The sequence below is a fragment of the Pan paniscus genome, chromosome 18 (genome assembly GCF_029289425.2).
Source record: "Pan paniscus chromosome 18, NHGRI_mPanPan1-v2.0_pri, whole genome shotgun sequence".
Taxonomy (NCBI): domain Eukaryota; kingdom Metazoa; phylum Chordata; class Mammalia; order Primates; family Hominidae; genus Pan; species Pan paniscus.
In genome coordinates, this window is record NC_073267.2 from 25,667,101 (window position 1) to 25,693,831 (window position 26,731).

Genomic DNA, 26,731 nt, shown 5'->3' on the forward strand with positions numbered 1-26,731 from the left:
CTAAATGCTCATAGGTATACACACCTACATATTCAAATCTATACTATACCTACACACGTGCATGCATACACATACATGTGCAAATATGTATGCATATGCATAGCAAAAATGCTAGGCATTTGCAGCAAATATGTTCACATGGTCCATAACACTGTCTGCAGGTACAAACATACATTTACATACTTGCTTTACTTCTATGACGGATTCACAGGCATTCAGAATTTATAACTAAACTGAACATAGCACAGGTGAGCATTCAAACACAATCACTCCACAGCTATATATTCAAACTTCCTCCTGCACATGAGTATTTATCTAACACCAGAATAAAGTCTTCAGTCTTAACACCAAAATGAAAGTAGCAAAGTCACCAAGAAGTTGTGAGCTGCATTTGCGAACCCTTCAATATATTCCTGCTACCCAGTCACCTGAATAGAAGTTCCCAGGCAGCCAGAGATGGCACCAGGGGAGTATGTGTGTCTGCGATTACCTCCCGTTATATTTCTGTCCAGCTAAATAACATTCAAACATGACAGTTGGTTGCGGACACATCTCAGGAACTGTGGAAACAACCCAAGCAGCCTCATTTCCAACTATCTGACCTCTGGATATCAGTCCCAGGATGCCATAAGAAAAAAAATAATAAGGGCATTTCTGTGGGCTGTTTCTAGTCAACTCGGTGTGTGCCCATGCATATGCCAGAATACATAGTAATAAAAAGCTGGTTAAATGCTGGTCCTTTGCAATACTGGCTATTTCCAAGGAAGAGAGCTTTCAGGTGTGCAATGCCATTTGCACTTTGGACTAACAAGCAAAGCAGACCTAACTTCACCTGCTTCATGGTCTCACTTAGATAACAATGTTAACAAATGAATATCTCAGAGACCTTTGAACAAAATCTGACATTTTCAGTGACTCTCCCACCATGAATCCATCACCCCCTTCGATGTAGATATGTTAAAATGTATAAAAGGCATATTCAAAGGCCAAAATCTTATAGTCTTTTGCCCAAGGTCCCTAATATGTGTATGACAGAGTCTATATATATTTAGCTTCTTCCATCTTTTAGGAATACATGATCATGTATATATGAACAGTTCCGGGTCTGATCTGAGCAGGTTGTCTCCGGTGTAAACCAGAGCTCCAGAGAAAGGAGGGTAGACATATTGGTTTGTTTGCTGGGGAACCAAATTGAGACAGACTCTACACAGATGTGATTGTGACAACACTTTTTGCCCGCCTAAGCGAGCCATAGAGCCGTCTCCAGAGCTGCCGGTGCCTTTAAGAAGACTCGGTCTTTCGGGTCTTCTTTTTCCCCAATGGGCTCCAGTGGTGCCCGCAGCAAAAGGCAAACTTGCCTGGCTCATGGGGTGAAAGGGAGGATTGAAGAATGCCGCGTTGGGTGGGTGCTGAGGGAGCGCCAGAGTGCGCTACGGGCTTCGCTCCCCTTCCCCTTTCCTTAACCCTTCCTAGAGCGGAGGAACCGGGTCGTGCTGCAGCGCCCAGGAGCCAGGGCGCTGACTGTCCTCGGCTCCAGAAACTTTGCGCGGAGAGTGGGCTTGACTGGGCAGAGCCGAGCCGGCTGGCTGACCCGGGAAGGAACGGGGGAAGGGCGGGGTGAGGGAAGAAAGACCCTTTAGCACCCCGGGTTTCTAGCCCGGGCGGCGGTGTGCAGCTGCATGAGGGAGCTGTCCCTTCGGCACCACGGACCTTAAAGCCTAGGCGTTAAGACGGCGGAGGCGGGGCAACAGGCGGGGAGCTGTCCCTTCAGCACCACGGACCTTGGCGCCCCCAGGGAAACCAGCCGGCCCCCGCCCCAGGACTCTGTCTTTTCTCCAGTTTGAGCGGGGGTGTCGGGAGCAGGCGGAGAGCTTTCCTGCGAGGCTGTGGAAGCAGTGAACACTCTTCTCAGCGGCTCGCCTCCCAGCAGTGCTATTTTTTGCCATCCGCCCTCACCCCCAGCACACGCGCTCGCACACACACGCACGCACGCACACACACACACACACACTCACACAGAGACCTCTCTGGGTTTCTTTGCCTTGAGTCTCCCGGGGCTGTGAGAAGCCAGGCGCATCTCAAACCGAGCTGGCAGCTCCAGGCTCCGGAGCCATGCCCTGCACGGACCCTCGTCTTTACCACGCTCCTGAGGAATGAAAGGAACCCAGGGACCCTCAGAAGGCAGCAGTGATGCGGACCAACCCCCCGGAGCCTGCACCCTTCCCAGGGCCATAGGCGACCCAGGGAACTGGAGAGAGCTCCAGAAAGGAAATCCCAGCTTTCCCAAAGTCCCTGTGGATGCTGACAAAAGGAGACCTGAATTTTTGGAAGAGCCTGTACTAGGTTACCCGGCTGCAGAGTGATTTTCCCCTCCGGCACTGACTCTCCCCCTCCAACCCCCAGCCGTCCAGAGTACCATGAAGAATTATGAGGATGTGTGACAGAGGTATCCAGATGTTGATCACCACTGTAGGAGCCTTTGCCGCTTTTAGTTTAATGACCATTGCAGTGGGCACGGACTACTGGTTATATTCCAGAGGTGTGTGCAGGACTAAATCTACAAGTGATAATGAAACCAGCAGGAAGAATGAAGAAGTAATGACCCATTCGGGGCTGTGGAGGACCTGCTGCCTAGAAGGTATTTACAATTTCCTCTCAATAGCTCTGAATAATCCAGTTCTGATATTCTGGTGGGTGTTTGGAGGAGATGGAAATGGTGATAAGGAAAGAAGAGAAGTTCAAATTATTGCTGAGAATGTGCAGGTGCCCAGACTCTGTTAACAGCAAGACTGACGCCATGTGGGTTAAAGGGGTTGGGTCTTGTTGATTGTTTTTAGTATAAGCTTCATGAGATGAGATTTTTGTCACACTCTAGGCAGCTTCTGCAGTTTAGAAAAGTCTTCAAATCCAAAATCCCTAGGCATATTGTCAACTGCTTGGATCTCTGGCTTGAGATGGGGTCTTTAACCCTGCTTAAATTGGATTTCGAAGGGAGCGGGAGGGAAGGGAGGAGAAGGGACAAGAGGAAGGAAGTGAGGAGAGAGAGAGAGAGAGAGAGAGATCCTGACCTGGTCTGGCACATTCTGAGCTATTTCATTATTTCTCAACATAGACTTATCAGTTTCTCCTGAGTTTGCTCTAACTAGATATTGTCATGAACTTCCACTGCCAATCAGTAACAGGGTAACATATGTAAACCCCTACTCCCACCCACACCCTATGCACACATTTTAAGAAAAAATCCTTATTGATACATGTTTTATTAGTTTGGATCACAACAAAACTGAAGTCTTGGTATTTTGTATCCACCTGTCTTCATTCCTAAATCATTCCCAAACCCCTAAAAAGGTATTTCCATGACATTTACAAAAGACTGATTCTCCAAGAATTGCAGTTTGTCATTTCTAGTTCTAAAAATTAGGGAGTAGTTATAAATTATAATGAAGAAGAAAGAGCAATTTAAAAATATAAAGCCCTTTTGTAGCCTATCACACTATTAAACTTGCTTTCACCACACCAGAAGTCACTCTCAGCACCAGTAGGCAATGCTTGGATATCACTGGGAGTAAATAGAAAGATAAGGAAGAAAATCAAAGCTCTTTGGAGCCTATGTGCCTGAGGGAAGTCACTGGATTAGAGGGGCAGTAAGGGTTTTCTTAGGCTTCCGAGAAATCTGTGAAGCTTGTCACAGTGGTGGGCAAGGAAATCTGCGTTTCCTGTATGGTCCCCTCCCCTGCTTGCCATTGGTTCTTCACACTGCATTTTCACTGGCTGGCATTTGTCAGGGCTTCTTGAGAACTTGCATTTATGTAAATCGCTTGGGAAATCATGCTATGACATCACTTGCCAGTGTAATATTGCATTATTCTCTGGCCTTTTTCCCATGTCCTGACACTTTGAACAACTGCTCTCCTGACCGTAGCGCTACTACAATTGATTCTGTTTCTAACACAAATTTGCAACTGGTGGGAAGCCCAGGTAGGAAAGGGCTACCTTTAATGCAGCAAGGATCATGTGAAGTCAGAAGACCTGGGTAATGCTGCAAAGTATCGCTGTGGCCTTGGTTAAGACATTTACCCTCTCCAACTCTCAGTTTATTCATCTGGGAAATGATACGTTTGGATTAGGTGGTCTTGAATTAACATTATCTAAAGCTTATACTGTATTCAATATACTGACAGAAATTCTAGAATAATTATTTCCTAAACAATGACAAAAGTTGGATATTTGTGAGCATTTGTGATTGGGTATGGTGAAGTCATTTACCTCAGGGAAATTCCATATTTCCCTTTCTTATATTGGCTATAAGGAATTGAATTATCTTTTGTAAAACTGATTTGGTGGATGTTGCGATATCTACATGGTTCTAGAGATGGCATAGAAGTTCTAAGGTTCCTCCAAGCCAAAAATGGCACATATGTATACAGTGCTTTAGCCATTTCCAATTCTTCTGCCTCTGGGAATCAAACCTGAGAATGCACAATTAAAAATGAAGTTTGACGTTCCTCATTGTGATCTATGAAAAAAATACATATCTATAAGAGCAGAGGTAGGACCTAAAATTTCTGAACACTTGCTAAGAATTTCTCAACTGATGATTTCTCTTTTTTCCAACATCATGTCCTACACCCACAGTTTGTACAAGGAATTGAAACCCCACCCAGGCATTCTGTAGGCTTAGTGGGAGAAGTGAGAAATTGAATCAAGAAGGAATTGGATGAATTGAAGACATAACCTTGGGCAGGTGAATTCTATTGAGAAAATGTGTTGCAGTCCCCATACAACTTGGCCTGGCTTTTTTTGTTGTTGTTCACTTTTTTGAAGTATTAAATACAGTAAGATGCACAAATCACAATGAATCACAATAAAATATTAGCTATGGCTGCACCCATGTAATTAACACCTAGGTGGGTCCTGGCTGAAATTTGAAGCCAAGATGTGTACTAAACACATCAAGTGTTTGGGGAATTTGCAGAAGCCTCTGATTTCTGCATGGGAAGTCACATGCAGTTGGTAGCATCCATCCCAGGCATTTCCATCCTTTGCTAGAATGAAGATGAACAGTCCTTTCCCATTCAGTATTTCTTACCTACACCTGAGCCTCAAAATCCTCATTTTCTGGTCCTTTAAGTGTCAAATGAAAACTGGGGGTTTTCGTAGCTCCATTTTCTTAGAGGTCAAATTAGAAATGTTCGTTCTTCTGTGCTTTTTTAAAGAGCCACGAGACAATGTGATTATTTTATCCAAAAGAAGAGAATGCCAAGGAGAACATGACAGCTGTCTGCAAATACCTGAAGGGCTGTCATATGAAAGAGAGATTTGAGATGTTCTGTGTGGCCTCAAGGAGGTAGGAGTAGGAGCTAGAGGAAAATAGGTTTTACCTCAATATAAATAACTATCCAATGTGGAATGGGAAGCTTTGGCAGGTAATGGGTCTTCCAACACCAAAAATATTCAAGAATAAGCAAACTACATCGTTTCCCAACTTTGCTGGTCATCAGATTCTCATGAGGAACTTTTAAAAAATTAGATTATCAGGGGCTCCACAACTAGATTCCCTGCTTCCATGGGTCTGAGGTAGACCAGGAAAATCTGAGTTTTCTAAAGGTGCTCCAAGCAATTATGATGTTAAAGCCAACATGTATTGGTATTTGCACTGGGCCTGAGGATGACTATGTGTTTTAAGGATGATCCCATCACTCAAGGAGGAGAAGGATGTTTCCAGTTTTCATTTCTGTAGGTAAGTTATATCCTTCTCCTCCTTGAGTGACATGATCAGCCAAACCAAGTTTACCTTGTAGCTGAATTTGGCCCATGGGCTGCCAGTTTTGAGCCTTGTAAATTACCTAAATGGCATTTTTAATCCAAATTTCTGATATTTTTATATTTGACTCCTGAATTACTCTTTAATAGTCAATAATCACTTTTTCAACCCTTAAAAAATACCTAGGAAAAAATAAGCTAACCTACCAGAATATCCCTTACATTTAGCACTTACTATGTGCTCAGGCTGTTCTAAGAATTTTGAAAAATTAACTCTTTCATCTTCAAAGCAGCTCAGTTGTGTAGGTACTATTATTACCCTCATTTTACAGATGAGGAAACTGAGCCCTGGGGAATTTACATAACTTGCCCAAGGTCACACACCTAAACTCAGCAGGCAATACTTAACCTTAGTCGTGCTGCCTCTCTGAGTATTTGCTAGAAAACATTAATTCATGCTTTGGTGGGTAGCCTGCTACTGGTACAAACATTAGTTTGTGAAAATGCCCAGGCACATGGGTTTTTCCATTCAGAAGTTTCAGATCTCAGAGCACTCACTGTGCCTGTGCAGCATCAGCAGGGATGCAGGAGACACCAGACACACACAAACTCAGAGGCAGCAAAGGACACGCTTTGCATGGAGAGACAATTGACCTGTGTAGAGACACCCACACTGGGAAGCCAACATGAACACCTGACTCATTATCTGGAAAGCACGGGAGGCATTCACAAAGTAGAGCCCTAACCTGCTGCGTGTTTTCAATAGTGGCCTGTGAATTTGAATGAGAACGTGTTCAATATGTGACTCTCTCATTAAGAAAACCTCATGAAGTCCTGGAGACAATCAAAGCAATGTATTTAGATAGCAGAAAGACCACCAGTCTAGTAGTGAGGAACCCTAAGTGTTCATCCCATTTCCATCACTAACAGTTATGTGAATTGTGAATGTTATTTTCCCTCTTTGGACCTTAGTTTACCCAAATCTAAAATGAGAAATTTAGATAAGATTAGAGAGTAACAAATCCAAATGTTTGTGTAGATGAGGCAGCTAATGTAAAGTATGAAACAAGCATTTCCCAATCCTCTTAGCTCAATTCTCAGCAGGTTTGGAGGCGGGTAACAGTAGATTTGAGAAGATGTATTGTAACTGAAACTCGGTCTCAGTGTGGGGCAATAAGGGAGTGGTGAGGACTGTGGCAAACTGGAAAACACAAGCCTCATCTGAAGGATGACTACTACTTGGCTTGATTTGATTTTTACCTTGGAGAAATAGACACGAAGTGTGGCCCAATATTCCAAGTAAAGAAAAGCCAGATGTAAAATATCTTGATTTTTAAAATGCAGGCAACTCTTTCAACTTTTTAAGAATATGATATTAGCCAAACCAAATTTACCTAGTAGCTGAATTTGGTAAATGGGCTGCCAGTTTTCAGCCTTGTAAATTACCTAAATAGCACTTTTAATATGAATTTCTGATGTTTTTATATTTGATTCCTGAATTACTCTTTATTAGTCAATAATCACTTTTTCAATTCATTAAAAAATACTTAGAAAAGAAAGCCCACTTATTTAGGATTTTAAAACAAGGAACTTAAAGTTATGGAGAAGAGGTTCAATAACTGATATTTCTGCTACAGATGGGCCAGGATGACATCAAACATCTCGCTGAAAAACTGGAGAAAAAAATTAGCCAGTCATTAGAAGTTCTCCCATATTTCCAAAACTCCAGATGGTTGACTTTTTCAGCCAGACGGGGTTTCAGCTTTATTTATGTTGTCTGAAAACCTTCAGGGAAGCTGCAAAGATGTGGTTGAGGATGGAGGTGAGGAAAAGACATAACATTTATTAACTATTCTGTATGTGCCAAGCTCTGTGCTAGGTGCTTTTGTACATGTTAACTCATAATTTTCATATCTCCTGTCTCTGCCCAAGTAGAATGTGGAATCTGTAAGGACAGGGATTATTGTCTTTGGGGCACTGCTCTACCCCTAAAACTTAGAAACAGTACCCAGTCATCACTTCCGCACCTGCAGTCCTAGATTTAATGCTGCACCCTCCCTTAGACATGGGTTCAGAATGTGCTGGAGTTCTCTTACTCTCTTCCCTACTCCTGACCTTCTCCCAGTTCCTTTTTCTGTATTCTTCCTCCTTGCCACTAAAGCCTGAGAGGCAGATGGAAGAGAGAAATGGGCTGGAGTCTTAAGGCAGGATGGGAGGGAGTGACCCTGACTGCGTTTGAGGGTTGAGTCAGGATTGGGCAGGTGGTAGAGGTCAGAGTATGAACATGACTAATAGTCAGACAGAATGTGTCCATAGCGCCATACTGGTTGTTAAAATGTTAAAATACTTTCCTATGTCTTGATAAACAACAACTGGCCCAAGTCTTTCACCAACTCCCCACCACCACTGCACCCACCCTAGCCCTTACTGGGGCTGCTCAGATCCATTAGGTAAAGGGTGAAGACCTGGCCCCACAGATGTCATCGTGACCTTGCTCTGGCCCTACAAAACCATTCATTCTGATTGTCTGGTCTTGTGTCCCATTGGTTGTTACATATTTTAAATCTCATTCCCAGTCGTATCATCATCGGTGGAAAGAAACTTACTCCTCTTCTTTCTTCCTCAAACCCAATCTTCTACCTGACTGTGGGATTCCACCTACCTTAGGAAGTAGATGCCTTGAAAATACTTTCAGTTGTTTCAATCTCTGGAATTTTATCTTCTGGATTAGAATAAAGGCAAGTGACCTTCATTCCAAGGTTGGGTGACCAGTGTGGGTTATTTGTATGGATAACTAGTGTGTGTCAAGAAAAAAATAAAACAAGAAATTAGGCAAAAACATGACTGTGTTCTTTAAATGTTCACATAGAGCACAGTGAAACAAGCTTACCCAAGGGATCATCTGACCCTCAGGGCAAATGTAACTTTGATTGACTCAGCTTTTAGTACAGATTGAGGCCTGGTTGCTACAAAGTTAGATATTTACTTGTAGAAAACTGAGAAAATGCACATAATTTTTTTGTTCAGTAGATGTGCATGTGATTTTCATTCATTAGAGGAGATAACCCCAAATGTTGTGGATTTATTCTCTCCTCTCCTGAATATTATTCAGTTTTATATTAATTTAGTAATCTTATTTCAAAACCTTTTCACTGAAAAAAAATAGAACATCCTCCTTTGAACTAGTTTTGTCATTCTGCTGGTTCCTCACTGCTGAATTGAACAAAACTTGACATGAGCTATGTATTTTAGGAGAATTATGTTTTTAATAATTTAACATTTCTTTGACATATGGAAGCATCATCCAATGAAAACAATGTTTCTGAGGTTAAACAGAAGTATAGAAAACCCCAAGGTTGTTTCAATTTTCTCCCATCTCATAACCCTGCCACAGCACACTTTTTCAATGTAGGAACAAATAGGCCTTTAATAAGTTGATGAAAGACCACAGAGAATATGGGATATAGCAGGGGCTTTGGGAGCAGGTGGACCTGGGGGCTTATGTGGATCCTGTTATTTACTGACTATGAGACCTTGAAAGTTACCTACCCTCTGAGTGCTAATTTACTTACCTGTGAAATGGGGAAATAAACATAGCAAGTGCCATCAACTGTTTCTGTTTTAATTCTTGTGTTTCCTTCATTTCTTCTTACCTCTAAATAACATGTTGACCATTAGTTCTTGATTTATGCATTTCTACACAAGATCCATTTGCTAAGACAAACAATAAGTTAGCTTTCTTATACAAGTTCTCTCCTTCCTCCCAATACTTTTAGTTCCTCAGTGAGGTACCTGTGGCTCCAAGAAGAATCATTCATAATGATTGAGTGCTGGATTGGACACTTGCTTAAGCAGCATGGCTGCTCATATGCCCACCTCAGCAAGGGACTTGGAGGGAACAACAGAGCTAAGAGGAGGCATGGGAGTGGGGTAGCCTGTTTGGAATGGTGAAGTTCTGTGTGTGGATTGGATCTGGGAGTGGGCAGCTGAGCTGCCACCCTTGTGTTCATATCTCACCTGAGAGAGCAGCCCATTAACCAAGAAAACTCTAACCCGGCTGCACGATGCTTGTGAAGATGTTGCCCTATACGAGGCTGCCTGGCCGAGGGGTCGAGTAGGGGCTGAGAGTTAGCCCACGCTCCGCTCACCAAACCATGCACCTTGGTTCAGAACTGACTCTATCCAAAGGGAGGAGGGTGTATAATAAATGTTCGCAGGGTACTGTATGGGTCAACTACAGTCTCAGCAACATGGGCTGTATGTTTTCAGTGGAAGGAGCCAGGCAGGATGGAAAAGACTAGACCAGAGTCAGAGATTCCACACCAGGAAAGGAAGTTGCAGTAGGAAGGTACCATAGGACCCTCCAATAACCAATGCATGTAACTCCACAAGACAGTCAGCACGCAGATCCCTGCTACACAGAGCACCTGGCAATTGATGTTAGCCAGAGAAGCAGTGACAGCAAACAAGAAAGGTTTACAGCCTCGCCCAGCTAAGTGAAGTGGCATGTTGGCCTTTTCTTTCTTCCTGCTCCCTGCAGGAACACACATACAGAAGGTGCTAGAATCTAAACGAGGAAGGAGCAGGGATAGTGATTTGAATTCAACATGCAATTTGAAATGTTAGACAAAACTGGAAGTTTTAACAACCAAAAGTGACTGGGAAGTTATGAAATCTGCCTAAACTGTCAGTAAGAAAATGAAGGATTTGATATAACACAGTTGAAAGCCAAACTAAAACTGGTGCATGTTTATATCCCACTAAATTGAGACACATCAATAAACATAAATAATGTCACCATGCTTTGTCTCAGAAATTTTAACAGTTGAAAACTCTGCAGGCCATGGTGGATCACATCTGTAATCCCAGCACTTTGAGAGGCCAAGGAAGGTGGATCACTTGAGCCCCAAAGTTTGAGACCAGCATGGGCAACATAGTGAGACCTCCATCTCTACAAAAAATACAAAAAAAGTTAGCCAGGTGTGCTGGCATGCTCTTATAGTCCCAGCTACTCAGGAGGCTGAAGTGGGAGGATGACTAGAGCCCAGGAGATTGTAGTTGCAATGAGTTGAGATCATGCCACTGCACTCCAGCCTGGGTGACAGAGTGAGACTGTATGAAAGAAAGAAGGAAAAAGAAAAGAAGAGAGAGAAGGAAGGAAGGAAGGGAGGAAGGAAGGAAAAAGAGAAGGAAGGAAGGAAGGAAAAAGAGAAGGAAGGAAAAGAAAGAAGGAAAGAAAGAAAAAGGAAAGAAAGAAAAAAGAAAGAAAAGAAAGAAAGAAGAAGGAAGGAGAGAGAGAGAAAGAAAGAAAGAAGAAAGAAGGAAGGAAGGAGAGAGAGAAAGAGAAAGAAAGAAAGAAAGAAAAGAAAGAAAGAAGAAAGCAAGCTAGCTCACTCAGTGGTGTATATATATATTATGATGTGTAGCTATCTCTCAGGGTTTGACAAACTACAACTAGGCCAAATTCAGCCCATTGCCTGCTTCTGGACAGCCCATAGCTAAAAATATTTTGTACATTTTAAAATGGTTGAAAAATTAAGTAATATCCAATAATATTTCATGACAAATAAAAAAGATATAAAATTCAAATTCCAGGATCCATAATCCTAAATGTTGTCAATAAAAAATTTATAGAAACTTGTTTTCTTTCTTGTCATTTATATTTCTATATAATATCCTCAATTTTGCTGCTTGGCCTGCAAAGCCTGAAATATTTACTATCTTGCCTTTTCCAGAAAAAGTAAAGTTTGCCAAACCCTGCTATAGCTCACTGTAGAGACATGTAGGAATCTATAATAACACTCTATTTCTAGAAGGATTATTTGTTTTCCCAAGAGTTTTGAATTGCTTTTCTTTTTTCTTGCACCATCTGCCTTTATCACAGACCGTTCATGTAATCAGATATTCTTTCTTTCCCAGAGAATTCTCACATAGGTCTGATTTTCCCCCTCTCATGGTGTCCAGGAAAATGTAGCCCTTGTCCAGGTGCACAGGGAACAGTAACTGCTAGGGCTGACAAAAGAAGAAATCCTTGGTAGCCAGTGTTTCTACTGACAATAAAAAGAAAGGAACACTATAGATAAGTTTGACAGTAGGCTCTGTAAGACACGGTTACTTGGTGGGTGACCCACCACAGGCAGCTGGTGTTGGGAGTTTAGGTACGAATACTGTGTCATTTAGCTCCATGGATGAGGTTCAGTATGCTCATGAAACTTCATGAAAGATACATGAATGGGCACTTCTATGAAAGAATCTCATACTCCAAAATGTTACAAATCACAAAGAGAGAGCTTAGAAGTGAAACTGAGGGTGACACTTAGGGTCATCCAAACATAGATGGTAATCAAAGGTATGACTGTACACAAGAAATGCCAGAAAAACACAAGGAAGAAAAAGAGGGAAAACGATACCCTAAGTAGCACTAACATTGATGGAAAAAGAACAGAGGAGCCAGTGAGACTCTGGGAAAGCAGAGATAAAGGAGGAGAAGGAGAATTCAGGATTTGACTAGCGTTTTGTGGGTCTGCTGAAGCTTTTTCCAAAATGGTGCAGATGAATGACAATGTCTACTACTAGAAGCCCTCCAGCCTAAGAGAGCTCTCTGCAAGGCAGGAACCCCACCTGTGGCCTGCCTCCTGGATTTGCATGAGGTGGCTCACTTCCAGGGCGAGTCTGCCCTTCTTCCTGGGATCAGTCAGCAGGTGAAATTGTGTTATGGATCCTGGGAGCTGTTTCCAAGGAAGCTGGAGAGAGAGAGGATGGGCCGTGAGAACCCCAGAAACAGGTGCCAAGGAACTAGGGAAATAATTATTTTTAATTTCTTTTTTTTTTTTTTTTTGAGATGGAGTCTCGCTCTATCGCCCAGGCTGGAGTGCGGTGGCACGATCTCGGCTCAGTACAACCTCTGCCTCCTGGGTTCACACCATTCTCCTGCCTCAGCCTCCTGAGTAACTGGGACTACAGGAGCCCGCCACCACACCTGGCTAATTTTTTATATTTTTAGTAAAGACGGGGTTTCACTGTGTTAGCCAGGACGGTCTCAATCTCCTGACCTTGTGATCCGCCCGCCTCGGCCTCTCAAAGTGCTGGGATTACAGGTTTGAGCCACCGCACCCGGCCTATTTTTAATTTCTTAATTTTTACTTTCTAAAATTGTTTTGAGACAGGGTCTTGCTCTATTGCCCAGGCTGAAGTTCAGAAGTGCAATCAGAGCTCACTGCGGCCTCGACCTCCTGGGCTCAAGGGACCCTCCCACCACAGTCCCATGAGTAGCTGCGACTACAGGCACATGCCACCATGCCCGGCTATTTTTAAAATTTTTTGTAGAGATGGGGTCTTGCTATGCAGGCCAGGATGGTCTTCAACTCATGGGCTCAAGCAATTCTCCCACCGTGGCCTCCCAAAGTTCTGTGATTACAGGTTTAAACCACCGTGCCCCACCTAGAAAAAAATAATTAATAGCTAATACTTAACAAACACCTTATATGTGCCTAGCAATGATTATTGTGGTAGATTGTGCATTCATTTGTTTGTTTGTTTTTGAGGCAGAGTCTCGCTCTGTTGCCCAGGCTGGAGTGCAATGATGTGATCTTGGCTCACTGCAACCTCTGCCTCCCGAGATCAAGTGATTCTCCTGCCTCAGCCACCCAAGTAGCTGGGACTACAGATGTGGGCCACCATGTCAAGCTAATTTTTTGTATTTTTAGTAGAGACAGGGTTTCTCCATGTTGACCAGGCTGGTCTCGAACTCCTGGCCTCAAATAATCTGCCCACCTTGGCCTCCCAGAGTGCTGGGATTACAGCCGTGAGCCACCGTGCCCGGCCTCATATCTGGGCCAGCCCCTGAGCATTTATTCATTTATTTAACAGACACACGCTAGATGCCAGGCAGTGTTCTAAGGATGCACTTTACAATTATTATTTAACCCTCCTGATTTATTTGAGAGATAGATACTACTATTACCTCCATTTTATAAACTGCACATAGTTAGTAAATGCTGGGCTGGGATTTAAACTGTACCTTCTTCTGTTTCTCATTAACTGTATTCTGGGCCCTTGGATAAAACCTTAGCATAAACAGGCTAAATTGAGCCTCATCATAGCCCTGTCTACTACTAGTTGTCTGCTCTACCAGCAAGGAGACAGAGGCTCAGAGAGGTAAAGTAGCTTGCACAAGATCACTCTGCTAGGTGGTGACAGGGCTGGGATATAAACCACAGTCTCACCCTAATCATCACACCACACTGCCTTAATTTAAGGACCTGGGCTGGTGGGTTGGGTCTCCTCCAACCTGCTCAATCCTGTGTCAAGGAGAGCTCAGCATCAGTCAGAGGCTCTGAACCATTCAACCACTGGAGATATTGTGAAAAATAATTCACCCAGTGTCTGCCAATTCTGATACCAAATCCAGAAAGCAAGGTCAAGGAAAATAAATGGTAAAGCCAATAAAATTGAGACATCGTAGCACTAGGCTGTGAAGAAATACCACCTCTGGAGATCAAATGTAAATTTTTCTTTAAAAAAGTAACACTAATGATTTGGAAGTGAGAAGAACAGGGAGTCTGATGGGATGCAGGTGAACAAATGATTTGAGATTCTCACATCTTCTACGCTGGAGTTGGGGTGTTCGCCAATGTGGGGATGGCATCAGGTCCATGGCTGTTCCACTTCCTGAGGAGTAAACTTGAGCATGTTATTTATTTGACTTCTTTGGGTTTTAAACTCTGCGTCAGGCACGAGTCAACCCTACCCTCATCCTCATCTCCAGGTTTTGGGCTTGGATGACTCTGTAACATAGACGATGAGAATCTGCAGCCAGGTTCTCATGCAGCACTCAGATGGCCAAAAACGTCTTTGAAAGGCATCAGACTTGGAATAGACAAATGTACCAGCAGGCCTGGTTCTTACTGGCCTTGGGCTTGAATGGGCCAGGAATGGGCAGCTAGGCTAAGATTTGGGCAGGCAAGACCCAACATCATCTATCCACCTTTTAGCCTGCAGGTTGTAGGAAATGTTATCAAATATCTTATTGCCACCCAAAAAACTATCCGCCACAACTCCCTGAACCACCAGCCTAGAACCACAACCTGTTGTACAGCAGATCTTCAATAAATACACCTTGAATTTTTTTCCAGAAGAAAGATAATTCAATTACCTTAAGCTTTTCCTAGTGAACTTATACTAATCCCTAACAATTACTCTTAGGTGCTTACAAATTACCCTATTAATAATATCTCCTATAATTCCAGCCACAATTGTTTACAATTCAGCAGCCTGTAGTTTGAGAGAGTCTAGCTCTCCAGTCTTGAAAATCTCAGCCAAGTGCGGTGGCTCACACCTGTGATCCCAGCAGTTTGGGAGGTCAAGGTGGGTGGATCGCTTCAGGAGTTCGAGACCAGCCTGGCCAACATGGTGAAACCCTGTCTCTACTAAAAATACAAAAATTAGCCCAGTGTGGTGGTGGGCACCTGTAATCCCAGCTACTCGGGAGGCTGAGGTGGTAGAATAGCTTAAACCTGGGAGGTGGAGGTTTCAGGGAGCTGAGATAGCACCATTGCACTCCAGCCTGGGCAACAGAGAGAGACTCCATCTCAAAAAAAAAAAAAAAAAGAGAAAGAAGAAAGAAAGAAAGAAAGAAAGAGAAAGGAGAAAGAAAGACAAAAGAAAATCTCAGCGTTATTTGTTCATTTTTTTTTTCCATTTTATCCATGAAGATTATCCAGAGTAGTTTAACAGTCTCGTTTAAAAATTCCCTCAATATCCTGGGTGCAAACTCAGGAAAAGAAAAAAGAAAATATATGTTGTATGGACATATTGTGCACAAATCCCACAGACACTGTTTCTATTCCTTTTGGCTAAGAGTCTATATATACATTTGGTCACCTGCACATTTAGGAAGTGGAATTTCCACCACTCTGTATTGTGTACCATATGCTGTTTGACATCATGCATAGCTGCCCTGGAATACAATAATACTTACCTGTTAAATTAAACTGATCCAAAAAACCATGTTGAGGTTAACTGTTGAGGTGCCTTCCATGACCTCATTCTACTGTCACCTGTAGAAATTGGTTTTGGCAGACAGCAGTTAATAAAGATGTATATTTACAAGTCATTTTGACCCTTTGCAAATTACAGGACAGCAGAACCAATTAGCTGTTTATTAGCTTAACGTGCCCTAAAATACGTATTACCAAGTAAGTCCTGATTTTTCAAAATGTTACTTTTCACCAAAGATGAATCTGGCAGGCAATCAAAATGCTCTGGGTGTTTGGAGAAAAATAGAAAGATCAAATCAAGAGGCAATGATGTTAATCTGAGCCAGAGGTCTGCTGCGCAGCATAATAATTGCTCTTTTCTGCTTTTTCACTCTTTGGTGAGTGATGGCTTAGCTCCTGAGCAGTTGGGAGATGGCAGGGGTTGGGTTTCAAGAGATAATAAGGTCTGGACCAAGGAAATCAGGTCTGGACCACCCCAGGATGATTTTCCAGTTAGAATCCCTGGGGCTCAGCTGCAGTGACAGCTCATTGGCTTAAGAAAGATATAATCTTAGCATAGCACAATGGACTTCTTCCAAATTACTGTAAAGCAGAGAAGGTGTGTTGGGGTGGGTGGGGATGAAATTGTAAACGGTGTGGTCAAGGTAGGCTTCTCTGAGAAGGTGATATTTAACTCAAAATATGAAGGAGGTGAGAGGCAAAGCCAAATGGCTCACTGGGGGATGGGCATTCCAGGCAGATGGATCAGCAAGCGCAACGGCTTGAAGGGGGGAATGTGCCTGGAGTGTTCAAGAAAGCCAGGGTGGCTGAAATGGGGGAGTGAGGAGGAGAGAAGCAGACCAGTTTAGGATAGTGCAAGCCAGGTCATGTAGAGCCCTGAAGGGAATTGTAAGGACTTTGACTCTTAATAAACTGGAAGCCTCTGAAGGATTTTGAGCCCAAGAATGGCTCTTGAGTTCACCATGGCTGAGTCTTCTTCTCTACTGCACTATTTGCTGCTTGACAGGAAGAGTACTCTGTCCCTTGACCTCCCTTGCTTCTCTCAGACAAGTACTTTAGCTCTAGACTTTTAACACTTTTGCCTCGCCCTTCTCTGTGACTCGGTGCAGTGAAGTAGCACCTCATCAGCACTGTCTTCCTTCTTTCACTGAAGACAAGTCCGTGGTCCCTTATTATTTTTCAGTATTTCATTTCTCATTGTGGAAAAATAGGTTTTTTTAAATGACGTTGATGTAGAAGTTTCTAGTCCTTACCAAATCTTGCAAAGCTCCTAGAATCATCATTCTTGCTGGGCAGCCCCTTCCCAACTCACAGATTCTCACCTTTCATTGGCTCAGGCTGGTATTTCCTCCTGTGCAGCTTCCCCTTCTCAGCCTGGAGATCCAACAAGAGATGCAAAGTGAGTGATTTGAATTTAGGGGGACCTACAGCCTGGGTTCCCTGCACCAGATGTACTTATTGAGCCGCTACTATGTGCTAGACCCTGTGTTGGGTCCTGAGGATTTAGCAGAAAATAAGGCAGACATGGTTCCTGTCTTTGGTAAGCTCACAACTGTGTAGGAAAGACGCTGATAGAGTGCACCCAGGTGAGCAGGGCATGGGACTCCTGTATGTAGCAGAGAGTATCGGTCCTAGAATAGTCATGGCAGGGGTGTCACAGAAGTGTTCTCTTAGGGTTTGTGAGTCCCCAAGGTGCCCCTGGTTCACAGTAGGTGCTCAAAACACATTTGCCAAACACACAAAAAGGCTTGTGCAGCATACACAGGGGAGAACTGACCTCTTCAAGTACTCGGGGCTGGAATAGAAATGAGCTCAGAGATACTTGTTTCTTATCCTTAAGCAGAGGGGAAAGAGAACATGGAAGTAGCCTACCCCTAGAAATCCATGAAGACACACTGAGTGATTATACATTGTCTCTCTCTCTTTTTTTTTTAATCTTTAACTTTAAAAAAAAGGAAAGAAATCCTGGATATTTTATTGTTATTATATTCTTTCAAGTGGTATATTTTTCCTATTGTATTTTGTTAATTAAAACACTTTTTATAATATGAAAGTAATGCAAAAACATGTTCTCAATATAAATGTTTAAAACAAAGTACACAAGACAAGGTTTCCTTTGTACCCTCACTATAAACTCATCTCCTTTCCTCAGAATTACAGCTACTTCTGGTTTGGTAAATAGCCAATAAATCTCTCTCTTTTTTTTTCCTCTACCAAATCAAAGAGATTAGGGAGCACACATTTTTTCTTTCAGTTCAAATTCTTCATGAGTCACTCCACAACTTTTTAACAATTATCTTACAATTTATTAGACATTTAATCATGCACATTATTTTATAATATTTTATTTTTATTTTTTGTCATGTAAGTTGAATTTATTCAATTTTTTCAACTTGCCATTTATTTTTCAGTTAACAAAGTGTCCTACAGATCTTCTTACAATTATCTCACAATTTATTAAGACATTTAATCATGCATGTTATTTTACATTATTTTGTTTTTATTTTTTGTCACGTAAATTGAATTTATTGGATTTTTTTCAACTTGCCATTTATTTTTCATTTAATAAGGCATCCTGGAGATCTTTCTACATCAGTAGAGAAGTCCACTTTATTCTTTTTGGTGCCTATTTAGTACTTTGAAATATCCCATTATATAATTGCTTTTTTAAAATTTAATTTTAAGTTCAGGGGTACTTGTGCAGGTTTGTTATGAAGGTAAATTTGTGTCATGGGGGATGTGTTATACACATCATCATCAGGTGTTAAGCCTAGTACCTTTTAGCTATTTTTCCTGATCTTCTCCCTTCTCCCACCCTCTACCCTCCAGTAGGCCCCAGTGTGTGTTGTTCCCCTCTATGTGTCCATGTGTTCTCATCATTTAGCTCCTACTTATCAGTGACAACATGCAGTATATGGTTTCCTGTTCCTCATGCACATTATTTTAAACATTAAATCATATGGAAGGGCTTTTCATGAGAAGCATCCACGTCAGAGATACTGCTGTCTCCCCACCCTAAGTCCTATTGCTTTTTTAAACCATTTTTTATTCAGTCCTTCTGGTGGTTACATCCTTATCCCTACATAATATGTTCATCCCTCTATTTCTTGATTTATAATCTGTTGACTTCCTGCCATGATAGGTGAGGATTTAGCAAACTCACTCCTCCCTCTGTATTGATTAGCTTTCTAATTTTTTAAAATAACGTACATCTTCATTTCCTCACCTTTCGTAGACTGTCTTAGCTTCCCATTTTATAGAATGAGAAAGTTCACATTCCTCACTTCCATCTACCCATGCCTGTAGCTGTATTTTTACTTTTTCATCATCAAGATTCACTCTGGTTGCATCCTATTCTGTAACTAGACCAATGTCTTCCATGCTTGGGCTACGGATCGATTCTGAAGTTTGAAAACCGATGAACCTTATTCTGATTATGTAGATAATGTTCATTGTGAAGCTGAGTCATTTTCTGAGATTACATTTTTCTCTTTGTGGTTTCAATGTCACAATCTCTGAGTCACTCCAAGAAAAATGTCCAAATGGAGTTGCCTAATACTTAACCAGTCTATCAAAATCATGCCATATATTTATTTGCATCACACTTGGGCTTTCTGGTACAGTTTTCATTTTTCCTGGCATTTCTGATGGACTCAAGGAGTTTTTTTAACAGATCATTTAAGAGCAAAATTGGGCTTTTTTAAACACAAGCCCTGTATAGGAGGAAACACTTTTCTGGAAAAATAACTCCTCTTCCTTTTTTCCTGCCTCCTCAGTATAGTATAGCAGTTAAGAACTCAACCTCACCAGCTTGGCCAATATGGTGCAACCTCTTCTGTACTAAAAATACAAAAATTAGCCAGGCTTGGTGGTGCATGCCTGTAGTCCCAGCTACTCTGAAGGCTGAGGCAAGAGAATCGCTTGAACGCCGGAGGCGGAGGTTGCAGTGAGCTGAGATCACACCATTGCACTCCAGCCTGGGCGACAGTGCGAGACTCCATCTCAAAAAAAAAAAAAAAAAAAAAAAAAACTCAACCTCTACCACCAGATTGCTTGGGCTCAAATCTCAGATCAGCCACATATGGCTGTGCAACTCTGACACATTACTTAACCTCTCTGTGTCTGTTTCCTCACCTATAAAAAGGGGGGATTGTCATTATACCTACTCATAGGGTTGTTATGGGTACTTAATATTTGTTCAACTCTTAGAACAGTGCCTGGCACATGCAAGTACTAATTTGGTGTTGGTTATTACCATTTTCCTGGGATAAATAGATTGGACAGAATCTACTCATCTGCATTGCTCCACCAACAGCAGGGAATCACTCAGGTCATGGTTACCACTGCTCTGTTAGTCCCCCAGAATCTTTAGGAGACTTAGGGAAGACTGAGGCAAAGCCAGTGATGCAGTTGATGGAGCCCCTACCATGGAACAAGATTTATGGCGTATGATGACAAATCTTGGGCCTGACTTCATACTGGTTGATGAAGGTAGTCAAAACCTTAAGGAATAGATGTTCTAGAATATCCCCGAGATGAGCCACATCGGGGAGCCATTAGCACTTAAGTTAACAACAGCAAGCGCCTACTGAGTGCTCACATACATCATCTCACTTTGTCCTCCCAAGAGCCTCGTGGGACGTTAGACTCGTTTTATCAATGAGTAAATGGAACTCAGAGAAGTAATTGTCCCAAATTCTCGAGACAGTAAGTGGTAGAGGTAGAATTCAAACTTAGGTATTTTAAATCGGAAAACCGCTGTCCTCAATCCTGATGTTATAGCTCAACATCCTCAAAGGGTGGTCTATTAATTCCTAGGATAAGAGGGGGACTTCCTAAGATCCTTTTAAGGGATTGGCAAGGTTGAAACTATTTCAGAATAATAATAAGATACGGCTGGGCAACGTGGTGCACATCTATAATCCCAGCTACTCAGGAAGCTAAAGTGAGAGGATTGCTTGAGTCCAGGAGTTTGAGACCAGCCTGGGCAATACAGCAAGACTCCATCTCCAAAAAAAAAAGATATGATTTGCTTTTTTCAATGTGTTAAAATTTGCACTTATGAGGCAAAAACAATGGTAGGTAAAACTGTTGGAGCCTGACCACAAAGGAAGGCTGTGGCTCAGTACTCATTGTATTCATCACCACTCACTCGCAGGGGAAGAAAATGCTAGCCTCACTTAAAAATGTCCCTGATGAAGCCATAAAGAGGCATCAATTTTATTAAATCTCAAACCTTGAGTGCTAGATTTATACAGTCTGTGTAACCAAATGAGAACTATGCATTGAGTACCTCAGCCAGAGTATGCTAGTGGTCTCAAGCAAAGGCACTTATGCGACTGAGTTGCGAGCTGAACTAGCTGCTTTTTTCCATGAAACACCATATTTACTTGAAAGAATGACAGGTAAATTATGGTTATTCAGGCTTGGGTATTTGGCAGACATTTTCTCAAAAATGAGCTAAGTGAGCCTGTCACTTCAAAGAAAGCAACTGACAGTATTTGTTGCCAAGGATAAAAATTCAAGGTTTCAAGTGATAATTATGATTTTGGAAAACTTGTGTCCCTGTGAGCCAATGTGATTTGTTTTTACACTGTGTAATGAAATGTGCCAAATTTAGAAGACCTGCATAACTCAGCGAAACAATACTTTCCGAATGACCAATGAATGATGTTACAAAGTTATGCCTGGCTAAAAGACCCATTCAACGTGCAGGATTAGAAAAATGGATTTTCATGTAGTAGAGCATGAAAAGTTAATATGGTTTCAGATTCCACATTGCAACTAGCCTTTAAGGAACTACCACTTGTTGAGTTTTGGTGTAGTATCAAAGAATATTCACAGTTATTTCAAAAGCTATTCAAATACTACTCTATTTGTCAAACTTGTGTGAGGCTAGGTTTTCTTCATAAACTTCAAGTCTAACAACAGTGGGCAACAGATCAAATGCAGAAGCAGATATAAGAATCTATCTCTCTTCTCTTGAGCCAGACATTAAAGAGATTTTCAAAAGCGTAAAAACAATTCTTCTCACTATTTTTTGTTCTGGAAAATATAGTTATTTTTATACAAATATTTATGTTAACATGCAATTGAATTTATCATTATTTTCAAATGAATTTTAAAATAACTATTTCACTATTTTAGGGGGGTTTTAATTTCTGATATAGGAAATATTAAATAGATACAACCCACATAAACAAAAGTTCAATAATTTGCAAAAGTGTAAAGGAGTCCTAAGACCAAAAAATTTGAGAGCCTCTGCTACAGCTGTATTTTAATTCTGTTGACTAACTTCATATAGTTGAGGAGAGAAACTAAAAGAGCTATTTCCATACTTTCATCAGAAGATTTCCTTCTAGTTCTGTCTTTTCTTCTCCAGTGGGAAATGAAACAGTCCCTTGGTGGGTTCTGGTATCTTTTTGACTTCTCTTTAGTTGCAGCTAAGCTAAGTCATTGTTCCACCATCACTGGTATGGAAGAGGCAACATGAGATTTCAGCAGGCACTGAAAGAGGTGTCTTTGATTAAAATGCAACCCTGCTGATATAAAGTTGGACAGAGCCTGGAGGATTCATAGCATCTTGTGTCTTTGTTCATGAAAACTGACAAAGCTTAGCCACCACTCCACAAAAAGTTGAGATCTGTGGTGATATTCTTCATATGTGAGATGAAGCAAAGTGCAAAAAACCTGAGATTTTTGACCAAGTTTTTGGTGGATTGGAATTTAAATGTATAAATTTTCCACCTTCTAACCTATAATTAAAGACACTGTGGGTGAGGATGGAGAATTTGGGAAATGGAAGGGTCTAGTGGGCAATCACTGAACAAACATTTATCTTGGCCAGTGCCAGGGCTTGGTTCTTGGAAATGGAGAAATGGGCACTTGAAGGGAGGCTGGATTATGTGGCCACGAATGTTTTTGTTTGTTGTTTGGCCAACCTCACATCCATTCCTCCTTTTTCTGGTCAAAGGAGGGGTTGTCATGTCACCCTGTCCTCAGTCCATGTGGTTTGGGTGGAACTGACTCCAGCCTAGCAGGACCAGCATATGACCTAGGAATGACCTTGAAGATTATCATTCGGCATCTGGAGTTTATACTAAGGCAGTAGTTCTTGACAGGAACATTTGGTAATGTCTGAGACACTTTTGGTTGGGGGATCAGGGAAGCACAACCAGATCTAGCAGGTGATATCAGGGATGCTGCTAAACACCTTGCAATGCACAGGACAGCCCCTACAACACAGAATTACCCAGTCCCTAATGTCAGGAGTACCGAGGTTGAGAATCCTGATCAAAAGGTAAAGGGAGCTGAGTGTGGTGGCTTACACCTGTGATCCCAGCACTTTGGGAGGCCGAGGTGCACGGATCACTTGAGGTCAGGAGTTCGAGACCAGGCTGGCCAAAATGGTGAAACCCCGTCTCTACCAAAAATACAAAAATTGGCCAGGTGTAGTGGCACACGCCTGTAGTCCCAGCTACTCTACTCAGGAGGCTGAGGCAGGAGAATCGCTTGAACCCAGGATGCGGAGGTTACAGTGAGCAGAGATTGCACCACTGCACTCCAGTCTGGGTGACAGAGCAAGACTCCATCTCAAAAAAAAAAAAAAAAGTAAAGGGAAGCCATGAAAGAGTTTTAAGCAGAAGAGCAATAGGATCTAAATTGATGTATGTATGGTATTTGTTCATTGTTGTTTACTTTTTATAAAATAGAGATGGAGATCTTACTATGTTGCCCAGGCTGGTCTCCAACTCCTTGGCTCAAGTGATCCTTCTGCCTTGGACTCCCAAAGTGCTGGGATTACAGACATGAGCCACAGCACCTAGCTAACTGATGACTTTAAACTGTGGTCAGGTCCCAGGTAGAAACAGATTTTTGAGACATAAGAAGGGAGCAGGAGATAAGCCAGTGGGCTATTGCAATAACTTTAGAGAGAGAAGACCCTTGGAGTATGGAAGGTAGTATGATGTGGAAGGAGGTATGATCTGGGAAATGCACATTTGGAAATCATCAGTGGTAAAAGGCAGAATCTTGAATGTGAATAAGAGCTTCCAATAAGACTGTAAAAAATAAGAAAATAGGACCAAAGACAGAGCCTTGGGGGAACATCCATGCATAATAAGTAAAATAATAATAATATCTAACACTGGGCCGGACGCAGTGACTCACACCCGTAATCCCTGCATTCTGGGAGGCTAAGACAGGTGGATTACAAGGTCAAGAGATTGAGACCATCCTGGCCAACATGGTGAAATCTCATCTCTACTGAAAATACAAAAATTAGCTGGGTGTGGTGGCACATGCCTGTAGTCCCAGCTACTTGGGAGGCTGAGGCAGGAGAATTGCTTGAACCTGGGAGGTGGAGGTTGCAGTGAGCCGAGATTGCACCACTGCACTCCAGCCTGGCGACTGAGGGAGACTCTGTCTAAAAATAATAAATAAATAAATAAATAAATAAATAAATAAATAAATAAATAAATAAAATCTAACACTGTTTGAGAGTTTATGTGCCAGCTTCTATGCTAAATAACTTACACGATTACATCTGACCCTTTTTAACAACCCTTCATATCTCCATTTTACAGATTAAAAACCTTAGGCGCAGAGAGGTTAAGTAACTGGCCCAAGGTCACACATGGAGCTATTATCTGAGACAGGATTTGAACTCAAATGATATAACTCCATGGCTTTCCTTCTTATCTACCAAGCTGACTCCTTGAATGGAGAAAAATCTTCCAAAAGGAAAATTACCTCTTAAGAGCTGAAAGATGAGCAAAAGTTAGAGAGATGAAGGGATGGGTTGTTGTTCCAGGAAAAGGGAACAGCAAATACCAAGGTCTGGAGGCTAGATGGAGCATAAAGAGAGCATAGGACAGAAGCCAAAACATACAGTAATGGCTGGAGCAGGGGTGGGCTGAGTGGGGAGAATGGCAAGACTGGAGAAGTAGACAGGGGCCGTGTCATGCAGATCTTTGGGAGGCACGTTAAGTAAGACTTTATTCTAGGGGAAACAGAAATTCTTTGGAAAGATTAAAATAGAAAATTAAAGATCTGACGTAATCAGGTTTTCATTTTTGAGGCTCATTCTGGTGGAAGTGTGGGACATGGACTGGGGAATGGAAAAGGAATAGTTTTATTTTTATTTTTCTTGAGACAGGGTCTCACTCTGTTGGCCGGGCTGGAGTGCAGTGGTGCAATCTCGGCTTACTGCAGCCTTGACTTCCTGGGCTTAGGTGATCCTCCCACCTCAGCCTCCTGAGTAGCTGGGACTACAGAGGTGCACCGCTACACCTGCCTAATTTTGTTTATTATTATTATTATTTTGTAGAGACAGTATCTCACTATGCTGCCTAGGCTAGTCTTGAACTCCTGGGCTCAAGCAATCCTCCTGCCTCAGCCTCCCAGAGTGCTGGAACTACAAGGGTGACCCAGTTCGCCCAACTGAGGAATATTTGCAGACTGGTTAAGAGACATTAATGCAATAATCCCATAGCAATAATAGAATCCTATATAAGGGAGATGGACTCATTGGCCATCACTTTGGTAGATGCTTGAAAGCTGGAATCAACTAAATTTCCTGATTGTTGCATGTAAAGGTAAGAGAGAATGAGCTCAAGGCACATCTAGGTTTCTGCCTTTAACCTTTGGATGGACAGTGATCCCCTTTAGGATGAAAAGTTTAGTGATGGGGAGGGGGTGAGTCTGGTTTTAAAAGTGTTGAGTTTGCAGCTTCCTTTGTAACACTCAAGTGGAGGTGTTAAAAGGGCCGCTGAATGCACTGCCCAAGAACTCATGAGGGATATCTAGTCTAATTACTTCCATATATATGGAGCTATGCTTTTTTGATCAGGAAACAGTCAAACATGTACATTCCAACCACTACTAATTCTAACAGAGGCAACCGGTGAAAGGTCATTAGCTAAGGTTCCGTGTGACAGATGAACTGATGTTAAAAGTCTGAATGCAACACCAGGAGGTCACTGCCAGTCTAATTAGGCACAGATAGAGTTTATTGGGTCGTGGAAAGCCAGTTGTGTGTAACCATCATTTCAGCCCCCTCTCCTTCCATTTCTGACTTGTCATCTGGTTTTAAGTGAACATTAAAGTTTCCTTTCATAAATGGTGACCTTTAGAATTTGAAAGGATGGTTTCTGGCTAATTTCCATTCCAGCCCTGGGGCTGCTGCTTGAAGCTCTTGACTAGTTTCTAGCCCTGTGTTCTCAACTATAATTTGGAAAAGGGCAATGTTGTTTTCGTCCTTAAAACGCCCATCATTCGGATGAAGGATCGTTATTTCTAATTGTGCGACCACACACTGTTTGGGGATGAAAAATGTACTAGGTGCTGAGCTTATGCTAATAACAAGACCAGACCCAGCCAGGCGCAGTGGCTCATGCCTGTAATCCCACCACTTTGGGAGGCTGAGGTGGGTGGATCACTTGAGGTCAGGAGTTCGAGACCAGCCTGGCCAATATGGTGAAACCCTGTCTCTACTAAAAATACAAAAATTAGCTGGGCGTGGTGGTGCATGCCTGTAATCCCAGCTACTTGGGAGGCTGAAGCATGAGAATCACTTGAACCTGGGAGGCAGAGGTTGTAGTGAGCCGAGATCAAGATTGCACCACTGCACTCCAGCCTGGGTGACAGAGCAAGAGTTTGTCTCAAAAAAAAAAAAAAAAAAAGACCAGACCGTTTATTCTGGAGATTTTGGGAACATTTTGTCTGAGGTCACAATAGAACAATAATATGGTTGTATAACCTAGAATTCATTCAGTTGGAAGTGACAGAAAACTAAATTCTAATTGACTTAAGAATGGGGAGACAGAAAGAGAGAAAAAGCCCTATTGCTCATATACTGAAATAACAGAGGTATGGCTATATGCGGGGACCAAATTCACAAGGACACTGTATCTCTCACCATTGTTTCCTCTGCTTCTTCTCTGTTGACTCCATTTCAGAGTAATGGATGG

The 26,731-nt window shown here is 42.1% G+C and overlaps 1 protein-coding gene across 3 annotated transcripts in view; it reads left to right on the top strand.

The window, feature by feature from the left end:
- The first annotated feature begins 1,313 nt into the window (after positions 1-1,313).
- Positions 1,314-26,731, top strand: part of CACNG3 (calcium voltage-gated channel auxiliary subunit gamma 3) — a 106,830-nt gene continuing 81,412 nt past the window's right edge. The window contains exon 1 of one of the 3 annotated variants that reach the window (XM_055100789.2): positions 1,314-2,638. In XM_055100789.2, coding sequence (XP_054956764.1) covers positions 2,428-2,638 — 211 coding nt within the window. In that variant the 5' untranslated portion in view covers positions 1,314-2,427. The remainder of the gene's footprint in view (positions 2,639-26,731) is intronic. The other 2 variants (XM_055100788.2, XM_055100787.2) reach the window with 2 other exon arrangements.